This window comes from Numida meleagris, chromosome 2 (assembly GCF_002078875.1).
Source record: "Numida meleagris isolate 19003 breed g44 Domestic line chromosome 2, NumMel1.0, whole genome shotgun sequence".
Taxonomy (NCBI): domain Eukaryota; kingdom Metazoa; phylum Chordata; class Aves; order Galliformes; family Numididae; genus Numida; species Numida meleagris.
This window is the reverse complement of record NC_034410.1, coordinates 65,260,621-65,278,175: the sequence shown is the minus strand read 5'-3', so window position 1 is coordinate 65,278,175 and position 17,555 is coordinate 65,260,621. Positions and strand designations below refer to the sequence as shown.

General features: G+C 44.4%; 1 protein-coding gene across 1 annotated transcript in view; it reads left to right on the top strand.

Annotated features, from left to right (window-relative positions):
• GMDS (GDP-mannose 4,6-dehydratase) overlaps positions 10,815-17,555 on the top strand; it is a 407,121-nt gene continuing 400,380 nt past the window's right edge. Inside the window, exon 1 of the mRNA XM_021386284.1 lies at positions 10,815-11,556. Within this exon, the coding sequence (XP_021241959.1) occupies positions 11,293-11,556 (264 nt within the window). The 5' untranslated portion in view covers positions 10,815-11,292. The remainder of the gene's footprint in view (positions 11,557-17,555) is intronic.

Genomic DNA, 17,555 nt, shown 5'->3' with positions numbered 1-17,555 from the left:
GGCTGAGCATGAGCCAGCAGTGTGCCCAGGTGGCCAAGAAGGCCAATGGCATCCTGGCTTGTATCAGAAATAGTGTTGCCAGTAGGAGTAGAGAAGTCATTGTCCCTCTGTACTCAGCCCTGGTGAGGCTGCACCTTGAGTACTGTGTCCAGTTTTGTGCCCCTCACTGCAAGAAGGACATTGAGGCCCTGGAGCATGTTCAGAGGAGAGCAACAAAGCTGGTGAGGGGTCTGGAGCACAGGCCTTATGAGGAGCGGCTGAGGGAGCTGGGATTGTTCAGTCTGGAGAAGAGGAGGCTCAGGGGAGACTTTATCGCTCTCTATAACTACTTGAAGGGAGGTTGTAGTGAGCTGGAAGTCAGCCTGTTCTCTCTCGTAACTAGTGACAAGATGAGGGGGAATGGCCTCAAGTTGCACCAGAGGAGATTTAGGCTGGATGTTAGGAAGTACTACCTTTCTGAAAGAGTGGTCAGGCACTGGAATGGGCTGCCCAGGGAGGTAGTGGAGTCACCGTCCCTGAAGGTTTTCAAGAAACATTTAGATATAGTGTTGAGAGACATGGTTTAGTGGGGTTATTGGTGGTAGGTGGATGGTTGGACTGGATGATCTTGTAGGTCTTTTCTAATTCTATGATTCTATGATACGTTTCCTTTTTCTTTTTGTTCTTTCTGTCCCTTGTTTCTTGTTTTTCCAATGGCCAACAGAGTGCTCATCCAAGAGTGGTGACAGGAAATCTCTGTGAGTCTAATTAAACATCTTTCCCTGATGGACTCAGTGCATTTAATATCCTAATTTGAAAGGCAGGGCATAATTGCAAAAGCATACCTTTCTACCCAAGTCACAGGGTTTTTTGTACAAACTGACCACTGTTGTTTGCTTGCCCGGGAGAGACAGCTCTTCAGAGATATTCTTGAAGGAAAGGAAAACAGGGTGGACTATGAACAGGGTGGGATTCAAGGAGATTAACAATCAGAGTTAAGCAAATTCTTTTGCTAACCATCTGGCTTAGCCACCCCAATGGACAAGTTTCTCCAGAAAGCAGAGACGCTACCTCATAGTCTATAGCCCATGAGTCAGTGAATGCATTTGACAAAGATGATCAAGTAACTATAATCTCCAAAACTGTCAGACTTGCTGGTAGGGTCAGTGGTGTGACAGTCTTAGCTGATGCTGTCACTTCCTCACACACACGGGCCAATTGTGTCACCAAGGCTATAGTCAAACACTTCAGCATGATGGCTCAAGTGTTGCCAAACATCTTTCCTCACAGCTAACTATGAAAAAATGTTGGTTTCAGTAGTCATGTAGGGATTGTAATTAAAATACTGAACGTTTTGGACCAGAATCTCTGGTGATCCATTGCTGGTGGACAGCCTAATGTGGGCAAGGGGCTGCAATGAAAAGTGGTACAATTTCAGTTGTATTCACAGAGTCTATGGAAGTAGCATTGGAGCCTACAACAAAGAAAAAAAAAAAAAGCATCAGAAAACTTGGTCTCTGGAGCCTGCAGATACCAGAAATGAGAGTTTTGGAAATCTTGCTCCTCATCTGTTTTCCAAAACAAAAACCAACACACTCCCATTTCTTAAGGCCATAATGTTGAGATTATGAGCTGGTTAAAACCAGTAGCTGAAGTTGCAAGTATGTATTTGGGTTTTTTTTTCCTACGGCAGTGGCTTGTCAGTGACCTTTCTTACATCAGCACATGGCTGTCCTTTTCAAATGCACTATGGGTCTGTTATTTTGGGGAACTGCTCAGGAGTTTGCTCTTTTGGTCCTGTGGCAATTGAATAACAGATACTTTTATCTGGATTGTAAGGTCCTTGCGCCGCCCTCCACAGGGAGTTAGCCAGCTTGGGTTTGGTGCCGCTGTAGAACCTCAAATCACTGCTGTGGAAAGAGAGGGGTGAGGAAAAAGCTATGTGAAGCAGGGGCCTGGTCCTCTTTGCTTAGAAGCTCTGTCCAAACTAAGGCATTCACCTTTGCCACCCTCTGTGAGCTACACTGCAGGTGTGCCTGTGCCTGGCTGTGTGTCTCGTTGACACTGGCTCTGAATTGTGAGCTTGATATCTCAGCTTGATCTCAGTTCTGGACTTGGCCAACCCTGGTTGCTCTCACAAGACCTGCTCTGCTCTTCATTATTAGGTGCTGTAGTATCACAGGCCTTGTCAGTGCAGCCACCACCTTGCCAGCCTGGCTGTCACCTTCTGCTCTCTGCCTCACCCTAGCTTCTTCCTGAAACTGAGATTGATGTGTTTGCCCAGCTGTCAAATTTATTGATCAAACAAAAGCAATGGCGTCTCAAGCAATACGGAAGTGGCAAAATGGGTGAGGCATGAGCAATTGCTGGGACTCTACCCCATATTTTCTGATTATAGCTCTGCTACCTATGCGTAATCCCTTTGCCCCAAAAAATAAAAAGACTCCTCTAAGATGATGATTAAACCTCTAGCTGCTATAGGAATATCTAGTGCTGTTTGTGAGAGTTTGCCTGGCACTTGAAATATTGTGGTCAAGATCCCACTCCTTTCAAAATATTGTAGATTTGGAAGCAGTCCTGAAGCATCGAGTATAATGTCACTTGTCCAGGGTAAGCTCAGCTATAGCAGGTCATTCCTGCTGCAGAAGACTGTCCCGGTCCTTCATTCCTGGACAGTATCATCCTTTCTTATGCTAAAAGATCCCACTTTTTTTCTACCTTTCCTTCCATATCATGTTTTGTAGATTTCTGATAATTTTTGTCTCTCTGCCACCTTCTCGATAACCAGCACCAAATGCAGTGCCCCCACTGAGATCCTAACACCAAATAATCAGGAATACCCAATGTGTTCACAGACTGTATACATGTATCTATACTGTGCTTACCCATTTCAACAACTATGTGCAGTTGATGATTACATTACAAGCTTTAAACTCCTCTGGATAAAAATGATCCCTATCCTCTTTTTTTGAAGTTGGTAAGTCTCCCTCAACTGCAGTATTTTGCATTTGTCCTGTTTATTTCATTTGATTCCCTTCTTCCCAGACTATTTATTTATTTTATCAAGATAATCTCTGGCAGTCTTTTTGATTTCTATTCTAACTTATTTGCACTCTCCTTCAGCATTATGGAGATCTCAATTCCATCTTCTAAATTGTTTAGAAAACACCATCTTGTATAGATCAGACATGCTATGGACTCTGGACACTTGACAACACTTGTCCTTCCATTTTGACAGTGAATTAATGCTATCTGCTGTCTCAGTATGATTTTCCAGTTGATTTTGCATGCATTTGATATCAAATTTGCTCAGCCTGCTTTCCTTGGTTTACCGTTTCAAAGAGTCATTGTCAACAATGTTGAGAACATATGGATTATAGGTGTGGTACTCAAACGCAAACAAGAGTTTATATCTAGTGTGAGGGCATAACATACAACAATTACTGGTTTTCCTTCAGTTCACAGGTGCACTCAATAGACAAATAAAGAAATTAAATTAGATCTTGACAAATCCATAGATTTATTCAAAAATCCAAGTGTGCTTTTTTCTTTCCTTTGTAATCCTTACAAATTGTCACCAAAAGACACTTTTGGCTATTCCTCCATAACTCCAAACAACTGAGTTAAACTGGCTAGTCAATAATTTTTTTACCTCCTTTTTAAGGTATGTCAAATTTGCTTTTATCTGCTTTGGAGTACCTCAGCAAAAATCATGTATTCTGTAAGACTTCCATCAATGGCTACAGGAGTAGATTGCACAGTTCCTGAAGTGTTTCAGGATAAAAGTTAGTTCTTTGGTCTCAACAAATTTGAAAATGTGAAGCCAATCAAAGTGCTTGCTAACCTCTCTCTTCTCTGTCTGAGGGACAGATTTCTTCCTTTGCTATTGATTTGATTTGTAGAAGCCACTTTTCAAGGAATATTGATTAAATAAAAAAGCATTATGTATATTATCTTTCAATGTCATCTGCTAGTAGGCTTCCCCTTCTGTTTACAAGTCCACTAACCCTGCTTTTCCTATTATTGATGCATTGTTAGAATGATTTCAGTACCCAAGGTTTCTAGGAATAGCACATCAATTTCTGCCTCGGCCTTTCTGATGTTGTGTCTGTGTGCTCTTGGAAGTCTGTCTTCAGTACTTCATTATACTTGCTGTATAATTTCCTCTAATGTATGGGATCAAAACGACCTAACCAATCTGATTGCTTACTCTACTTCCTGCATATCTTCTGCAACTGGAAACTTTGCGTTTGTGTCTTTAATACCATTTCTTTAAAATTATGTGATTTCTTTCAGTTTCCCCTTTTACTTTGGATCAGTCTTCCAGGAAATCTTACCTAATGACCTTCTGGATAGCTTAAATCTGCTCTCCTGAAATCCTGTTGCTTTTACTGCAGTGTTGCCTCTTTCCGTATGAAGGAAATGTGAATTCTGTCATTTCCCCATCACTGACACCCGAGATACTCTTTGACCAGCCCCACTCTGTGCCTCTGTTTGTTGGTTTGAATCCAGCACTCCTCTGTGGCAAACCAAAAGAAAGGCTGCAGGGGTCTGACTCTGTCAGCACCTAGCAAACAGTTAATGCATTGTAATAGGGGCAATAAAGAAGTAATTTTATGTATCGTTCTTCTGGTTTTGGTCAGAACTAGTCACAGAGTGCTTTATCCCAGGCACACAAGCCTGTGAGAGTGCTTTTACTCGCTTGAAATATGCATGTTAAAAATAACAGCGTTAATTCTTACCTTACCGCTTCACCACAAATAAATGTAAAGGAATATATAAAGAGTGTGAATTGTGCATATCTAGCCAAATACATGTTTTGTTACAAAAAACTTAGTTTCAGCAATGTTAAGAGTCCCCTCTGGTCCATATCTTGGGTTTCTCTTATGCTCTGCTACTGATTTGTTCTGTGACTGCAGAGACAACTTGTAAAAGCAACCACTGACATTTTGACCAATCTTCTAAGAGAATAATCCAGACTAAGGGACAGTGAAGTGATTTTTTTAATTTCCCTGCTAGATTTTTTTTATAACGTACTTCTTACTCTGCTCCTGTTATGGCACTGATTTCAGTGACAAGGCACACTCGCTCACTGCCTCATTGCAGTTAATTCTTTGAATAGCTAATGCTTGCTTTATGTGAATTTTCTTAACAGACACCACACCACTCTATGGCTGCATTGTTCTTTTCCCAAGGTGGCCTTTTTTATAGTGTGAGAAGTACAACATTGTTGTTTTCGTTCCTGATTAGAAGTCTTTTGGACAAGATTTACGCAGGGATTTGTGTGTATATTGGCCTGTATTTGTGTAAGGCCAGGAGAGAGAAGAGAACCCCTGTAACTGTGTTTTGATGGCTTTCCAGAGAAATGGTCTATGAAGTCCTCATTCTTATTACTGAGTAGAACAGTTATTTGAAATGGCCTTAACTGAGATCAACAGTATGTGTAAACCTGGTTTGTTCAAATTTACTCCCCATAAGGCCTTATCTCCAAGTGTTGGTTCCAAGGTTCGTGACCAAGAAAGATCTCCCAAGTCCTCGTGTTTCTGCTCCACCTGCTATTGCCGTGTCAGAGCACTGAGAACATAGGTCACTACACATACCTGAGAATATTCAAGCCAACAGTTGAAAAAAAAAATCTGGAAACTGACTTCCCTTGACTCCCCGCTCTTCATTTCTTTTTACTTCTAATGAGATCTGCCCCTCTTTCCCCTGTGACTTGCTACTCTCTAGCAGCTGCACCTCCTGTCATACCATGCTGGAATTCCCCTGGACTCTCTACCATCTCATCTTTCACTCTCCTTTCCAGATCTCCCCAGATCTGTGAAGCACGCTATTGTATTCCACTATTAAATTAAAATAGCAAAGTAGAAAAAGAGAAATAAACCCTTAGTGTATTACTTTCTTCTAGGCCTACTTTGGCTTCCTCAGTTGCCTGCCAGTATGAACTAAAAGCTACTCAAGAAGAAAATAAATCTCTGATGTGATACCCTGTCCACTGCTGGCTCCCTGAACCAGCCCCAATGGAATATGAACAACACCTCAATGTCACTATGGACTTCACTGCTGGGAATAGGATCCAAAGTATTTGGTAGCAGTAGGCAAGCAACTGAAGTTGAAGGAAAACAGAGAGCCAGAGCTCTTTCTTTGAGTACAGCTTTGACAGAGTTCACAGGTGTAGAAGTTGCTTAAACCACCTGAAGAGGGTCTTTCAAAAGAGCCTCAGAAGGAGGCAAGTCAACAGTTTTTCCCTCTGTTACAGAGTGATACAGAGGATGAGAACTACATTTGGCCCACTGACAGCTTCGAACTCCTGTACGGAGCAGGGCATGCTGCTAACATGTCAACTTTCATCACAGCAAAATATACCTAAGTAATGCAGAGAAAGTATGTCTATTATGAATGACGCTATAAATGAAATAGTGCTAGGGATGCTATTGTTCTACAGTGAGTAAAAAGGTTGTTTTTTTTTTTAAGTCTACAGTTTCTACTTCTGGAGGTAAAGCCAGATTACTTAATCTCTGTAAGTATTAACAATGGGTTCATATGAGATTCTTAAACATCAAGTAACTACCTTTTCTAATCCCAGTCAGCAATGTGGCCAAATCCCCATACAAACACTGAGGTCCTCAGGATTGTAATGCACATGGTATTCAAGCATAACAAAATTTCAGTTTGTGTATGTTCTCCTTCCTTTTCCCTTTCCCTTAGCGCGTAATATGGTAGTTTTTTGCAATCTAATACACTTCAGCCTTTTCCTCCTATTATTCCTTTCTTCCTTATTCTCAGCAAGATTTATTTTCTCTTTAATTTTCCCTCCCTGTTTTCTTTTTGCTCATGTCCATTATTTCATAGTTTGGCCAATTTGGCATTAATCAACAGTGCTCTCCATCCCTCTTTCCACATGATATATATTTTTATCCACCACCAAAAGTCAAATTTCACTGCATCTGCTCTTTCTCACCAGTTTCTGGGGTGGCAGTGTTCACATTAACACAATACAGCCTGTGGCACATGCTATTCATTTGTTGTTGCTTCAGGTCTTGTCAGTTTACTCGCTTGTCTTAAAACTTTTACTGGATGCAAGCTTCTCCTCTTACAGGGATTCAAGGGGGCTGAGGGTGCATGTGTATGTCTATCTGCTGTCTCCTCTTCAGTGAGGGCTTTGCCAATTTTAGCAGCCAGAGTCAGATCTACACAGATGCATGAAAAAGTGATTATGGTGTCGGCAGACATAGCTTTAAGTTAGGTAGCACACGTAATGGTACAGGTGCTGGAGGCAGCAAGAAAGGCATGAGTGCAGGCTAGCGCCCAGAGTACATATTAACCCCCAAATCCCTGGGGTAGTCCAGTTTTCAGCCTATCCTGAAAAATGTTGCAGTCTGTCATAAACTGCTGTCAACACCAGAGCTACTTAGGTAAAACCTAGTACCTGTGCCACAATCGAGCCTTTAGTCTCGTCTGTAAATGTACCTTGGAAGACTTTGGTGACAGAACAGTCTTTGTGCATTTAACCTGGAATGTGCTCCAGTGCATGCCAGGGGCAGATTTAGCAGGATTATGGTAGCTGGCTAACTGTATCTGTAACTACCAGTGCCAGACTTATAAATGGAACAGAAATTTAAACAGGTTCAGGACTTTTTTTTTTTTTTGCTTCAGTCAGCTGGAACCTGAACTAGGCTACATCCTGTCTGGCTTCATCTGCCTGTTTCTAGTATTAGTATTGACTAAAAATACCAGTATAAACCCTGCAAAAGTGATCTCGGCACAGTCCTACTGAGATGCTCTCCTTACAAAAGTAACACAAATTGGCGTCTTTCATTCTGAATCTCCTCACTCTGTGAGGAGTGCAGATGTTGGGTAGAAAGGAGGGCAATTGCTCCGAGCAGAGGGGGAGCCCAGGGTACTTGTCACCTAAGAGTACAGCCATGGGTCAAGGTAATCTTTCAACCAACATAATTGATTAATCATCTGAGTTATGAAAGATGTGAGCAGGCTCCCTCCTTCGCTGGAGTGCTTTGGAGAGTAAGTCAAGGAAAATGCAACATTTGAAAAACAGTTCTTGTGGGTTCTTGGACAAACAGGGGTAGACAAAGTTCTGTTTGGAGAGTGACCAATAAAAGCCTTTTAAATGCACATGAAAGCTGAGCGATGGAGCTCCTGATCTAGCCCAGCTTCAGGCCTTACCTTGTCAGCGCCTCTCATTGAGTTGTTGAGCAGCGTACAGAAAGAAGACCAGCTTTGCTTTGGAGTACATTTAACAGACTGCCAACAAAAGCTAAAAATGAACTTTTCTTGCCATAAAACGGACATTTTTTAATGTAGCTCATGCACTGCTTTATGAAATTCTGATGAAGGAGGAGAGGGAATTATCTATTTGAAAAAGTAGAGAAAGAAAACTTGGTCCTAATTTTCTCCAATGCCAAATCCTAAATTGTTAAATAAAAACAAGTTTTGTGCCTTGCTCCTAGCATAAGGAGTTCTACAGCTCTCGGAATTTTGTGTCTTTTTATGTATCCAGTGTCATTTTAAAGGTAAGAGGGCATAATTTGTACTATTTGTAGTGTTTCTCATCTTTCAAATCTGTAATTGTACACTTACATTCAGCAATCATTAGTGGAATGAAATCAGTTTGAAGAAATAGAAGACAATGTTGCCAACTTCATAAAACTGCCTGTGTCTGGGAAAATTCATGTCCTGCACAGAGATTAGCACCCCTGAGAACAGCTAGCATAATGAGTGCAAGAGACAACTGTCTGATTTTTGGTTTATTGCAGAATTCTTTCAGTAGCCTTGACAATATTTCCCTTTAGTCTTTCCTCTTTTTTTTTTTTTTCACAGCTAAGATCACAGAATTGTGGAATCATTAAGGTTGGAAAAGACCACTAAGATATTTAGTCCAATGGCCAGCCCATCCCCACCATGTCCACTAAACCATGTCCCTCAGTGCCACATCCACGTGTTCCTTGAATGCCTCCAGGGACAGTGACTCCTCCACTCCCCTGGGCAGCCTGTTGCAGTGCCTCACCCCTCTTTCTGAGATTTTTTTTTTTCTTAATATCCAATCTGAGCCTCCTCTGATGCAGCCTAAGGCCATCACCTCTCATCCCATCACCGTTACCTGGGAGAAGAGGCCAACCCCAACTCAGTACAACCTCCCTTCAGGTAGCTGTAGAGAGCAGTAAGGTCTCCCCTGAGCCTCCTCTTCTCCAGATTAAACAATCCCAGTTCCCTCAGCTGGTCCCCATGAAACCTGTGCTCCAGACCCCTCAAAGCTTCAGTGACCTTCTTTGGACACTCCAGGGCCTCGATGTCTTTCTTGCAGTGAGGGGCCCAAAACTGAACACAGTACTCGAGGTGAGGCCTCATTAGGGTCTGAGTAAAATGAATGATCACCTTCCTACTCCTGCTGGCAACACTATTTCTGATACAAGCCAGGATGCCATGGGCCTTTTTGTCCACCTGAGCACACTGCTGGGTTGTGTTCAGCTGATCATCAACCAACACCCTCAGATCCTATTTCTCCACACAGTCTTGCCAACCACTGTTCCCCAAGGCTATAGATCGATGCTGTCCTATTTCACATGAGGTATTACAAAGATGTATTCTGGCAAGTGAATACCATGCTTCAATGACAAGTGTACGATCTGTTCTTGGTTTATTTGGATAAATGTTCCAGGGAAATCTTGAAAGTTAACCAGGCAGAAGTGTGCTACAAGAAGTTAGTTTTCATGTCTGCCACTGGGATTCTATCAGCTAAATTGGTGGACAGGAGGATAACAAAGCATGAAAGTACATACTTAAGTCTGATCCTGTCTGAACGTCTTTTGAGGCAGTGAGCTCCTGTTGCACTTTCTGCCACCACAGAGATGGTGGCAGCCAACTCTCCTCATCAGACACACGCAGGTAAGGACAGCAAGTAATGCATCAGATGGCTGAAATGAAGGGTTTCCAACAAAAAGCCCTGCTGCTATAGTAATGGTGTTTCTGTTGAATTGCTAAAAACGTCATTCTCAACTCCAAGAATGGCAAAGATGCAATAAGCATGGTATGCGCTATCACCGATTTTTGTGTGGCTCTGTGTGGAGCCAGGAGTTGGACTTGATCCTTGTGGATTCCTTCCAGCTCAGGACGTTGCATGATTCTGTATTAGATCTGAAAAATAACTTTAAATGGTTAGCTCTTGCTTCACCCCAAAAGGCTTAGGAAGCAACATTCTGAAATGATACAGTGGGATGAAATCTTGCAGCTGAGCAACCAGACAGGGCAACACAACCTAGTGCAGTTACTGCAGGCCACCTGCATCACCACTTGAGACTGTAAAGGCAAGATTTAAACTGGGAGTGTGTAGGGATAGTGTGCAAAAAAAGCTTTCAGGATTTCAGAGTCCAGTTCAAGCTGAAAGGCACCGTACCTCCAAACTCTTGCTTGTCTTCTGGTTAATATATTATGGATTTTTGAGGACACTGAGTAATTTTTGACCACGCCCTGCAATGAGCTATAATAGAAGAGTAAAATGATAAGAACACACGTGCACCCAGTAAAATGATAAGAACACACGTGTATGGATGTGTGGAGGTCCTGCAATGCAGTCACATAATAAGGAAACCCTGGTTTGACAGACTTTGGGAATTCATACAGAAACATAGCCGGGCCTCTTTTTTTATCTTGTTTATTAGTTTCTAGATACAGAAGCTTAATGCATCAATAGAAGAAGTCAATATTTCAATATTTCGTCATGGGCTGGGGCACCTGCGGGCCGTTCAGTCAAGCCGCGCTCCCCAGGCGGAAAGCGCATGGGAAAAGCAATACGTTTAAATCCGTAGGTGCCCGCCAGCTCCTCCGCGCCGCAGGAGTCGCTGTTTCGCCGGCGAAGGGGGGCGGGGCCGCGGCGCCCTCGCCTCTCTCACGTGGCACCGCCCCCTCGCGACACGCGGTCAGGAAGTCGGAGGCTCCGCTACTCCGCGGCGGCAGCGACGCAAGCCACGCCTCCTCGTCCGCTCCCAACCAATCGCCGCGCTCCCCTTCGGCCCCGGCGCGCTGGCGTCTCCTATCCCTTTAAGGAAGCGCCGGGGCTCCCGATTGGATGCAGAGCGGAGTCGGGAGGGGCGAGGCGAGGGGAGGGGTGGGAAAAAAACGGGGCGCGCGCCCGCGGTTCTCCCCGTTAGCGCGCGCGCGGGCGGGGGCTGGGCCGGCGGCGGCAGCGGCGGCGTTGGGTGCGCACCTGCGGCCGCCTCGGGGCGGGGCGGCCGCGCAGGGAGCGGCGGGCGGGGCGATGCCCCCGCGGCAGAGGTAGCCGCCGGGTGCCGGCAACCCATGTGCGAGCCGCGCTCGGGGCGGCAGCCGTCCTCCCCTCAGGTGCCCGCCCCCGGCGCCCTGGCCCTGCCCTCGGGCGGCGGCGGCGGCTGTCGCGCCTCCGCCCCGAGCTACCTCTGCACCTGGGCCACCGCCTTCCCCGCTAGCAGCGTGGCGCAGCCAGCGGAGGGAGCGTGTGCCGGAGCAGCGGCCGCGGGAGACGAGGACGGCGGCGGGGAGATGGGCGACAAGAAGGTGGCTCTCATCACCGGCATCACCGGGCAGGTAGGGAGCGGGGTGAGGGGGGCGCGGCCCTGAGGGCTCCCGCCGGCAGCAGCCCCCGCCGCGAGCGCCGGGGCCCGGCAGCCCCGCAGCCCCCGCGAGGTGCCCGGTGCGCGTTGCGGCGCGGCGGTGCGTGGCGCCGCACTTCCTGTTGCAGCGGGCGCTGTCAGGGCGCTGCCGGGCGCCCCCCGAGAACCCCCGGGCGGGCAGGGGCCGGGCGGGCCGCCGCCGGGTGAAGGGTGTGCGGGGCTCGTCTGGCTGCCGCTCGTGTGTGCTCCTTGGGGTTAGAGATGCTTTCCGCGGGTCTCTCTGGGAGCGGTGCATCACTCTTCCGCCTGCCTTCGTAGTAATCTTCACCTGGACTCGTCAAGACGCCGGTTTGCCTTCTGTTGAAGTGAGGTGTGAAGTGACCTTCAGCAAAGGAGCTGCATCTGTGAAACAGAACACGCAGAGTGGCATCGGAGCACTTCCACCTGATGGGCTGAAGATTCGGAGCGCCGAGGGAGCCTGTGGCGAGGCTCCCCCTCTGCAGGGTTGTCACACAGCAGCACGCTGTCACCTGTCCCTTTGACACAGGAGGCAGTCAGTCTTGCAGTCAGTGTGTGCTTTCAGCCCGGGCCTGAACGGGTGACACGGACATCTCCTGAAGCTGTGTGTTTTGTGTCCATGTGGGTGGCACTGAACCATAGGGGTTGGAGAGGACCTCTCCAGATCATCCAGTCCAACCCCTTGCTAATGCAGGTTCCCCACAGGATTGTACAGGAAAGCGTCCAGACAGATTCTGAGTATCTCCAGAGACTATACAACCTCTCTGGGCAGCCTGTGCCAATGCTCTGTCACTCTCACAGAGGGTTCATCACAGTCTCTATTTTTTGATTGCGTTAACAGTAGAGATAATGATGTAGAAGGTGTCAGAAAAAGGCCACGTGGAAAGAGAAATGTTTCCCTTGCAGCAACTTCTCCTCTGGGGAGAAATGATGTGCCAGTGGTGAGTTTGAACTTAGGGAGACATGCAGGAGTGCTGACATACAGAGCTTGTAGCTTTCCCCACTACACTGCCAACAGGCAGCTTGGGTGCTCAGTTGGTTGGCTTGTCCTCTCAGAGGTCTGCATTGTTGTCTTTGTTGGCAAGTTGTGCTAAATGAAGCTGTGGACTTATTTGATGGTATTTGAGGAGCACCATACTTTGCAGTGTAGATGTTTCCTGCTGCCTGGAAAACCACTCTGCTTGCACACAAGTTATCTCTTTGAACGTGCTGAGTGCCATCTACTCATAGGGTGTATCGTTTGTGATGGGTAAAACCTGTTAAGTAGGTTATGTTGGATGGTATGCATTAATAATTGTCTTAGAATTAGCGGAACCATTTTGTTTGTTGTTTTTTTTTTTTGTTTTGTTTTGTTTTTTTTCCTTTATGACTGGCACTTAATGGCAACTTCATGCATGGAAGAACTTTTTCTTCAACTGTGGCACTTCCTGGAGTGCTTGCCAATCCATTTGTGAGGCACTGCTGTGGATTGTTTAGAAGGCAATGAGCACTGCAGAAAAGTACAGGTGAAAACAAGCATGGTGCTCCTTTACAGTGAAGAGCCTCTTGATCTTTGTGAGGGGAAAAAATTGGGGTAATACAGTGTCGTAGCATTTCTCATCCATTACCAGATAGAATGTGGACTGTGCATTCGATGTTCATCTGCTGATTCTTATTTCAGCTCATTGTCTGTTCTCAGGTGTTCTTAAAGCACTTCTCAGTGTCAACTCTTCTGGTGGATTACTGACCCAAGCAGCTGACTGACAAGGAGATGTAACAGTGTCTGAGAAGAGGAAAAAATGATCTGTTTATGCTAACATTTTTTCTTTGTGTTCACTTTTTAGCAAAAGCACAAAAAGCCAGAGCTTTTTGAAGGACTACTTGGTGTGAACCGTCTTCTAATCCATTGACAGAAGTGTGCTGCTTTTCATTAAAGATAGTAAGTTAGAGGCCTCTAGCTATAATGTTCTTGTTTGTACAGTGCAGTGTTCTGTGTGATACCTCTCCCTACTCCCTTTCAGGAGAGGTTCAGACTGGATATTAGGAAGAATCTATCCTCAGAAAGAGCGGTGAGGCACTGGCACAGGCTGCCCAAGGGGGTGGTGGAGTCACCATCCCTGGAGGTGTTCAAGAACCGTGTAGATGTGACACTGAGGGACGTGGTTAGTGGGCATGGTGGGGATGGGTTGGCGGTTGGACTAGATGATCTTAGAGGTCTTTTGCAACCTTAATAGTTCTATGGTTCTACTTTCAATGCAGTTTTTCCATCTTAATTTAACCTTTGTCAGGCATATTACTTGGTGTTCAAACATGCAGGAAATCAGAGCTAGCAAAAGCCAAGGATACCTGAAAGTTAGCCAATGGGACTGGGTGCCTTAGTATCAAAACAGGACAAACTCTCTGCTTAGGATGAAAGTTTGATGTTGAGAGTAGCCTCCAAGTCCTATATTTTTCCATCACTGGGCTCTACCACTAGTAATCCTGGTCTGTCTTCTATTAGATAAAATTTGAGAGGAAGTTGACTAAATATTTGTTCCTTGCCCTCCCCTCTTATTCCCTTTCTTCATTTTTTATATAACGACTTTTATTTGGAGAAGCCTCACCCAGAAATGAGACACCTGGATTCTGTTCCTTCCTTATATGAGAACAGGCAAACTTGCACATCCGCCTTCCGTGAGAATCTCTTAGTACCGTCTGTTTTTAAGCTTAATTATCATGCATAAAGTGTTCAAATGCATTTGTGCATTTCACAAAGTGGAAATGAGCTCAGGCTTTGTCTTCTCTGGATAGTTAACTTTAATTACTTGGCTAAATAGAGTTGGTCTGTTTCGCATTCTTACTTGGAATTGGTACTCGTGCAAGGGAGGGAATAAAGGCTGGGATCCTTTTGGGTGAGGAAAGCATAGAGCAGCACTGGATGCTCAACTGATGTTATTCGAACTGTGGCCCTTCTGCTACAGTTAATTGGTACAGTTGCATCATGTAAGGAACCCGCTTCTTTTTGCGTATGGCCAGTGTATTCTGAGAACACTTGCAGAAGTAAGGCTCCATAAAGCCTGGAAGAAAGGAAGCGGGTGATTAAAAAAAAATAAATCAGCTAACAGGGCCGCTTTAGGCAGCTGTAGAGTTGTGCTTTTATGTTTAGAGTACTCTGAGGCAGAGCAAGGTGCTGCTTGAACTACAGTGGCACCTCCTCAGTTGAGATGGTACTACATCAGGCGTAACTGATCATAGTACTGGAATCAGACACCTCATGTTTTTTGGAACTTGTGTGGACGTGAACATCTCAACTGTTCATCTCTTCCACAGGATTTTATCCAGTTCTGGTGGCGAAAGAGTTGTGCTGAGGTAGGACTGACGACTCTTAACAGTTCTGATTGGAATCGTCCAGTGATGCAGCTTTTAACTGTGGTATGCCATGGAAATATGGCACAACTGTATCTTATGATTTGTAGACCTCTAATGGGACTCATAAGACTGGAGGATGCCAGAAGTGGATGTGCTATCTGCGGGTGTTCTTCTGTGTAGTGAGTAGAAGCTCACATAGTTCCTGCTGAACTACACCAGTTAGCAAAGGCACTCCGTGTGGCTTGCTTCTCTTCTAGATGCAAGCTGTTAGAAGTCTAGGCCTCTGTGAGGGTGAATGTGTTAACTGATAAGCTGATGGTGGCCTTTGGCCAGATAGCAAAAGGTATGTACAATACAGATGAAGCCATAAATGCTAGTGAATTCCGTATGGTCAGGATGCAAAAGGCATTCAGTTGGCTAGGGCTAGACTTCAGTCACTATGTAATATATAAATGAACTTCTACAAATTCTGCGTTTACCAGTGGGGCTAAGGTGAAATCGGTGGCATTCTATCACTTGCATTACTGATAGGAGGGCTCTGGCATGTAGTCAGTGGTGGTGTACACTCCTGTTGCAGCACTGAGATTTCCTTATCTCCATTCTCCCACTACAGCAATGGGGTAAACCACACTTCACTGTTTTGATAAAGTGGCCTATAGACTGAGGCAACTGCTGTGTTCGGATGAATAAAACTTCTTGAGTGTCACATAGGTATTGGTCTGCTGGTAAGTTACTTCTGAGTAATGCACAGCGCTTTTTTCTTCATTTAAGGAACAAATATTTTTGTTGAAACACGTGCCTACTATGTGTACTAGAATTATTTTTAACAAAACTAAAATGTGACTCTACAATTTTTTTTTTCCACAATGCAAAGTGGATTTGCTGGACTCCTCGGACTTTGGTACTTGGAAAAATTACTCTCTAATTTATTTTTTTTTTTAATCAAATACCAGTATAACCAACGATTTTACTGCTAAATATGCAGATCTTTACATCCTGTCTTTTCTTGTTAGGGGAAGCTGCTGAAGTGCTACTAAAGCTGTGCTTTTTGACAACTTTGTCTAGGCACTGTGACTAAGTATCTTCTAAAGATGCATTTAAATAACTCTGGAAGGTCTGATTGCACTGCAATCAGTCTGATTGTCTTTCTTTACACTGATGCTTGTAAGAGCGAATGTTTAGTTTGTTGGAGAAATACCAAGACATAATCTGGCTGAGTCCAACTACTGCCTTATGTATTGATGTTTTATTTTTCCCCTCTGTCACTGGATTATGAACCTTGAGTAGTATCCATTTTTTCTGGCACTGTGCTGCTTTACTTGGAGGGATGGTAAGATGGTTTGTAGACCAACAGGAAAATAGTTTAACTTTTAAAGCTAAGTTTTGAATGAAGCCGTACATTAGAATGTCCCAAAATCAAGGTAGGCCTCGCTCTCCAGCCGTGTTATCGTCGGTAGTAGAGTAAGGCCTACCTTGATTTTGGGACATTCTCTCTGTATTGGATTTATCAGCTTAAATTGTAATTATATTGTATTATAGTGTGTTGTTTTGCATTCCGATATCTTATTTATATTGTATTATAGTGTGTTGTTTTGCATTCCGATATCTTATTTAGTAAATTAGTTTGTTTCTCCTCAGATTGTTGCCACTGTTCTTTGCTCTCAGGCCCATCTCCTTACCCTTTTCCCCTTTTCCCTTTTCCCGGGGCGTGGACCCGTGGATCCTCCGTTCATCACGGAACCGGGCTGAACGCCCGTAAACCGTTGACAGCATGTCAACACATGACCAGAGGCTTTTGTTAATTATAGGCAAATTTGTTGTTTCTGCCTTGTAAATGAGAGCTCTTCTGCACAGTTGCTGGCTGTCAAAAATTGGATTTTGGTTGAAAGTTCTTGAGATTGCTATCATAAGTGTAAATATAAGTGAAAAGTGAGCATGCATGCCTAAGTTCAAGAATATTTTCTTTTTCTACTTAATGTAGAGAGAAGATAAGTCTGCCTCTGTCTTTGTAGTACTGAAAGTTTAATCAGCGTGCACACCAAACCCATATACAGGTATACTGCATACTGTACAAGTGTTAGTAGTTCATGATTTGTGGAAGACTAATTGTACAGAGAGGGAAAAGGATCACTGAGAAAGCAGGCTTTGCTGTTGTTTAGTGCGTTAACAGTCAGATTTTAAATCCTACCTCATTTCACAAGACAGACTCTGTGGGGCAAACTACCAGTGATATGAAGATGAATCATTGATTGATTTATTCATTAGAAGAGTGACTATAAGACTCTTTCGTATGCAGTGGGTCAAGCAACGTTGTTTCATGGAGAAGAGATTTAAAGGAAAGAGTTAAACAACTTCTTAAAGTGTTTCGTTAAGTATTTTGATCAAGTAGGACTCTGTCATTTTAAAGTGTGTATATACATGGAAGGCAAATGTAAAGACATTATAGCATGCTCTTCAAAGAGAAGACAGTCCTTTGTCAGGTGAAGGATAGAATCTGAAGGATTGCTTTTCTGCATAGAAATAGGCTAGATTTCATGAACTGAAACTGCATAGGCTAAAGGTAAGGCTGCATGCAAGCAGTGCTGCCTTTTCGTTGAGGCAAACATGGTCTTGGCTGAAACTAGGTGC